Below are 6,748 nucleotides of genomic sequence, written 5' to 3' on the forward strand. Positions count from 1 at the left end.
GTCAGCTACATCTTACAGTACCATACTATACTAAGTTGCAGTAAAACTAAGGTCCCCGAACCGAACAACTGTACGAACCTGATTAAAACCTGTTTGCAAAATTACAAAATGAAATCAAATCTGGTGACTTTTTCTGGTGTTATTGGAGACTTATTTATGACAACTTTTTGACGTGAAAGTGTGTATCACTCTTCTCAACAAGCAGCGGGTGCTGCCGTGGGCACCTCGCCAGTGCCAAAGCGCTCACAGGCGGAAGATAGTCCTCCCCCAGCTGCTATCAGGGCAGGAAATGTTCCCACCTATGCGTCCAAACTGGAAATGAATCGTGCATGAGTGAAACCTCTGCTCCCACAATGACTGTAACGCAATCAGTTCTTCTTTTACTGTTATGTTGTTTTGTGGATCTCAAGGTTTAAAACTACTTAAACACACACACACACACACACACACACAAAGTAACTCCACCAGAGTGCCTATTTCGGGTCACTTTTGCCGGTCCAAGCCCAGATAAAGGAGTAGGGTTGGAATTATGACATTAAAAAAAAAAACAATAATCGCTAAAAGAAATTTAATTTGTAGTTCTAAATCAATTCTAAATGCATTTAGGACATTTTTTTACTCACTTTATGTCTCTTCTTTTTTTCTCTCCTACAACGTGGGTTACAATACATTAGCATGACCAATTATGCAAATTAGGCTATTTAGAGACTTCTAGAGACTTTTAGGATAGCCAATAGCGATTTTCCTTACTGAGGAGTTGGCAACACTGGCCAGGGGCTGCGACACATTTATACAGCTGTATTTTGCATATGACTATGAAAGGCGTAAGAGGAAGTAGTTCCTTCCAATTTAGACGATCCGAATGATATAGTTTCTTTCCACTGTGTTCCTGTTAATAAAAAACTACAAATTTTCCCCAAAGTGCTAAAATATCAATATTTTAATATGAGAATCTATTCTAGAACAAAAATTACTGGTATCGGAAGAATTGATATTTCAATATCGATCCGCACACCACTAATAACAACACTACTCAGTGGCTAGTAGACCTAAGAGCAGACTAGAGCAAACTCTCTGAACAGTATCCAATAACCATCGCAGTGGCAGACATCCAAGACAGAGTCTCCAATATTGTATGAAGAGTTGGACAGAACCAGGCCCTGACATGATTCGCACTTACAAGCTAAAGAGGCACCAGTGTCTGGTGGCACAAATGAACCTGCTGGTAATAGAGAAGACGCATCCAGAGTGGCTAACCGAATGCCAGACAGTCCTGGTCCCCAAGGATCACCAGAAGGCATTGGCCCCATCCAACTACCAGCCATCTACTGGCCAATAACCTGCCTTAGTATGGAAGCTCTTGTCAAGCAACATAGTGGCTATGAATAACAGGCACATGGCTCAATACATGAAACGGGCACAGAAAGGAATTGACAGAAACATCAGAGGGGCAGAACACCTGCTACTAGTAGATAGAGCAGATCAAACTGACAAACTGTAGTCTGGATTAACTACAAGAAAACCTATAACTCAGTACCTCAAACATGGATCAAGAAATCTCTGGAACTATACAAGAGCACACCTTCACATACAGACTACAGCACCACATGAGAAAAGAAACTTCCTTCATAGCTTTGTGTGAGTCACACACCTGTCTGTCTGGTTTCGCTGAGACGAATGTAGGTTGATACATTTGTTGAATGTGTAAAAAACTATGTTGATTGTCCTTGTTAAGGCAGACAGTGCCTCATGGTCCTTGTTCAGTATCTCAAACTGGCTGACAGGTGTTTACTGTGTGGCCAGTCTGTTTGTCTATTCACAAAGTGCTTTGTGCACCTCTGTTACAGAATATCAAAATCAAAAACACGCCTGCAGTGTCATACTAATGGTTGGTGTCAGTAAGATTCATTTAGAAACTCTTGCCAGTGGTGCTAAAATAAATAAAGATCTGCAAGGCTAACTTTATAGTGATTTGATCTGAGCTCAATCTGTGCTCTCACCTTAGCTAATACTGTAACACGATCTAATCTGTTATTTACAAATTGGCTGATAACATATGTTTAGAAAGTACACCATTCTTTTAGACAGCTCATGAAATGAGGCATCCAAAAACAAACAGAAAACCAAACAGGGCTGTCAGGAGCTAAATTCATAATATGCATGCATGTAGCTCCTGGATCCAGAAACATATTTGCTTCATTTTTTAAAATTTGTGATATTTTCTTCAGATGTCATGCAGTTTTGTTTTGTTTTTTAATCATTATTTGTCATTCAATTTGTTTGATAAAAATTTTCATTCTAGAAGCTAACCTCATGACATTAAGGAGTGAATGAGATATCAAATAAGTGATACACAACCACGGTGTCACAGTCTGGCTGGGGCAGACTGTATGTGTTTGCAAAAGAGGACTCAAACGCAGACCAAAAACTGAACGTGGCATGGATTTAACAAAAAACAAGCCGTTTATTGAGGCTAGCAAAAAGGGTACAAACAAAAGGGAATTGGTGAAACTAAACAATAACATAAACTGGGTGAACTAAAACTAAACATGAAAAAAACCTTAAACATGGCGAACTGACATCGATACCTGAAGTTGTGACATGGATGAGCAGACGACCTGACAAAGAATGACTGAAAGCACACGGACTAAATACACACAGGAGGATAATGAGGGAAGTGGGAACACATGGAGAAACAGCTGACACACATGAACATAACGACGTCACAAGGAGAGAGTAACACTAAAAACATTGAACATAGGAACACAGGACCCCTTCAAAATAAAACAGGAAATATAATGAGACACAGACATGACAAGATAAGACACACAGACATGAAACACATGAAGGGCAAGGGAGACTTAACAGGGGTTGAAAACACAAGGGGGAACTAATAAGCAAATGAACATAGGAAACCTAATAAGCTTAAACATACACTATAAACATCAAAAGAACTAAAACTCAAAACACTGGGTCATAAGACCCAGGATCGTGACACATGGGCACTTATAGCAATGATATCGGAGTGTAATTGTATGGTATCAAAGAGAAGGAAAGTAGTCACAACAAAGGGCATTGTGCTATTGGAAGGCAAATCCAATCACAAAGGCAAATCATGAAGAGGCTGCTAGGAAAGCTGCAACCACCAAATACCTGCTGAGGGTCCAGCAAGTCCTGAGGAGTCAGCTGAATGGAAAGAACACAATTAACACCCATGTCCTGCCAGTTATCAGATACCCTGCTTAGATAATAAGATGACCAAAGAAGTAGGTAGAAGCCACTATCATCAAAATAAGAAAGCTTTTTACCGTGCATGGAAGTTTTTACCCCAAATCCAGTACCCTGAGATTGTATGCTAAGGAAGGTGACTGAGAACTAGTGAGTGTCAGAACCACTATCCAGGATGAAACAACGTGGTGGAGGGTGAAGGCAACAGTGGGGCAACAGTGGCCCCTGGTAGTCAGAGCACTTGGGACAGTGACCCCTGGCTGGGCGAGTTGCTCCAAAAGATCGCAGGAACAACATCCAAGATCTCTGTCCCAAAGAGCGCAGTCCTAGGAACAGCAAGGATCCTGTGCAGGACCCTCAAGCTCCCAAGCCTTTGGTAGAAGATCCAGGCTTAAAGGATAAAGACCACCTGCATGGCGAGTGGCGAGAACTTTTTAAAATATATATATAGAGAGATTTACAAACCTTTGTCACTCACTAGTGGGTAATTTTCCTCAACAAATAAATGAAAAAGTAAATTTCCTTATTTGTTAATGAATTTTACTTTGATCTAATTTTAGACTTTTTTTTTTTAAACTTTTGGGGTTTGAGCCATCATAGGTGACAATTGTAACCCTAACTCTACCCTAATTCTATATTTCGAACGGCACAATCGACTCTTTAAAAGTGTGATTGTTTTTGGTATGTAACTGTTAAATTTATTATTTTCTTTGTTACCTGATTACCAATAATTTAATAAAAAGATTTTTTTTTAAACAGGAGACTTAGTGAAAGATAGGGGAGACTCTGGTTTTTCTGTTCGACAATGAGGGTTACCTAGATCTCTGAGACAGTCACCTGAGTAGTGAAGCTGCATGCTGGCAAGTTATCTTCAACAAACTCTGAGTTTCTCGCTGACTCCTCCTATCCTGCTACAGCTGATCCAGCTGACTGACTTGGTTTCATTTCCTCATTCATACAGCCTTTGATAAAGTATTACTCTGCAGAAATCCCCATCTTTGCAAACATAATAATCTGGTTAGATGTTAGTTTCTTGTTATATTTAACATGACAACTTTTATTATTGGTCACTGGATAGCACTGATTTATTATCAACTCAACCCCACCCATCCCATATATGTCTTAACTTTAGCAATTACATTTTAAAATTTACATTTACACCTGAATTCAAGTGTTATGACTGAATGTTAAATTGAAATATTTACTATAATAATATAAAATTGATATTAAATCTAAATATTTTTTAAATCTAAATACACTGACACTGATTAGTGATCAGTTATTTAGATATTTCTTTAAGCAACACTGAATTGTGCCCTAACCCTAACCCTAGTTAATGGTTGGTCTGTTTGGATTCAGCACTTCATGTACCAAAATAGTACGTAAGGAAGGTGACAAATCAAACTTAAAACCTTTGAGTCCTTAAAGTGAAGGAATTATCCACCAATTATCTATCCTACTATCTTATCCACCAATTTCAGATCAATTGGTGGATAAGGTAGTAGGGTAAGTTCACTTCCCTAGCAAAGAAGAGTCATTACAAAACCAGCATGATGCTCTGGATCTTCCTATATCCAGTGATAAACAGTTTCTATGCAGATGGCACTGTTTCTATTTACAAAGCTTGAATCTATTGGTGAGTTCTGTGATGAAAATGAAAAATAATGTGAATCCTGTGTTATGGCCTTGATATTTAGAAAATGTACCAAAACACCACAATTACCAGAAAATTGCATGAGAAAATGGCTTTTGAATAAATTATGATTATATCCTTCCAGTACGTTGTTTACACGTTACATTGTTTTTCATTCATATATTTTTTGTCACCTTTTCTGACAAGAGACTCCTGATTGAGTCCTTCGGGTATTCTGGATGCTCCCAGTTTTGTTTGTTATCCTTTGAACTTGTGTAATTGACCAAATCTCAATGCTGTTTCCCTCTTCGACAACCTCTTTAAACTCTGTCTGGACTCTTGCTCTTCTTAGCAATCAGTAGTTGACCTGCACTGAAGGACAATCTACCTCAAGTCAAGTCTCAGGTTAGTGCAGCAGAAAAAATCATATTGTTGGTTTAAGCTGCTTAATTATGGAACAAAAGGTTAGTATGAACATGACCAACATTGTAAATGATCTACATCCCTGTTATGTAATGCAAGACTCCAAATACATGCTGACAAACAGCCCTTCCATTATATGTGTATTCTTGTATGCATTCCTTGCATTATTGTCTGTTATAACAATATGTGGAAATCTCCTTGTAATAATTTCTGTGATTTACTTCAAACAGCTCCATACTCCTACTAATTATCTCATCCTCTCTCTTGCTGTGGCTGACCTGCTCGTTGGGATTATAGCATTTCCTCTCAGCATGGCGTTCTCTCTCAGCTCATGTCTTTATCATGAGGGTTTGTTTTGCAAAGTGCGAGGGACCTTTGATATTTCACTGAGCACATGTTCCATCCTGAACCTCTGCTGTATTTCTATTGACAGATACCATGCTGTTTGCCAGCCTCTGACATATCAAACTAAAATCAGCCCTCGTGTTGTTGTGTTCATGATCCTGATGAGCTGGGGGGTTTCTGGGATAATTGGAATTAGTGTCACCATTGCTGGATTTAATAATGAAAAATGTGAGGAATCATGTTTGATTGATGTTCTAATGGAAAGCACTGTTGGACCCATGTTATCATTTTACCTGCCAGTGACCATGATGCTTTTTATCTACCTAAAGATTTTCTTTGTTGCTTTGAGGCAAGCAAGACGCATCCAGAACACAACAAAGTGTGGACAAACTGCCAGTATCATGGAGAGAAAGGCGACCAAAACTCTGGCTATTGTTTTGGGAGTTTTTATATTTTGCTGGAGTCCTTTTTTTCTTTCCATCACATTCCCACCATTTACCAGTGATTCTGTACCAGTTCCTGTAATTGAAACTCTTAACTGGCTTACATTGGCAAATTCAATGCTAAATCCATTTATTTATGCTTTCTTTTATAGCTGGTTCAGGTCAGCCATCAGAATGATTATTTGTGGGAAAATATTCCAAGGGGATTTTGCCAACACAAATATGACTTGATAAAATATACACATATTAATTAAAATTTCACAAATCTTACAGTAAAAACGAACATAAAACAGCCACTGAACCCTACCTGAAGCATCACACACATAATGTCTCAATAGCGACTGAAAGAAATAATCTGAGTAGCAAATACGTTTTGTACACATGTACAAACACATTGTTTTATTGTTCAAATAGTTGTGCAAATATTGTCATCGCTTATCATTATGGAGGGCCAGGAGTGACAAAATGAATGAATTAATAAATACTTTATTAATTCATTTAAATTTAAATTAATTATATTAAATAAATATTTCAATAATTATTGAAATAGCGCTCAAGCTGTTATACCGCCAGCAAAGTGCAGGTCCCGGTACACAACTGTCATAACCCCCGCTGACTGTCACCTCTCACAGGTTGAACACCGACTTCATTTACTGAGAATATATCTATCGGGTCT

The 6,748-nt window shown here is 38.4% G+C and overlaps 1 protein-coding gene across 1 annotated transcript; it reads left to right on the forward strand.

Moving 5' to 3' along the window:
• The first annotated feature begins 3,740 nt into the window (after positions 1–3,740).
• LOC146494333 (trace amine-associated receptor 1-like) lies at positions 3,741–6,424 on the forward strand. The gene has a single exon (XM_085144551.1). It carries the CDS (start codon positions 5,314–5,316, stop codon positions 6,301–6,303), a length of 990 nt encoding a protein of 329 aa, XP_085000677.1. The 5' UTR covers positions 3,741–5,313; the 3' UTR covers positions 6,304–6,424.
• The last annotated feature ends 324 nt before the right edge of the window (positions 6,425–6,748 follow it).

Source organism: Neolamprologus multifasciatus, chromosome 20 (genome assembly GCF_963576455.1).
Source record: "Neolamprologus multifasciatus chromosome 20, fNeoMul1.2, whole genome shotgun sequence".
Taxonomy (NCBI): Eukaryota; Metazoa; Chordata; class Actinopteri; order Cichliformes; family Cichlidae; genus Neolamprologus; species Neolamprologus multifasciatus.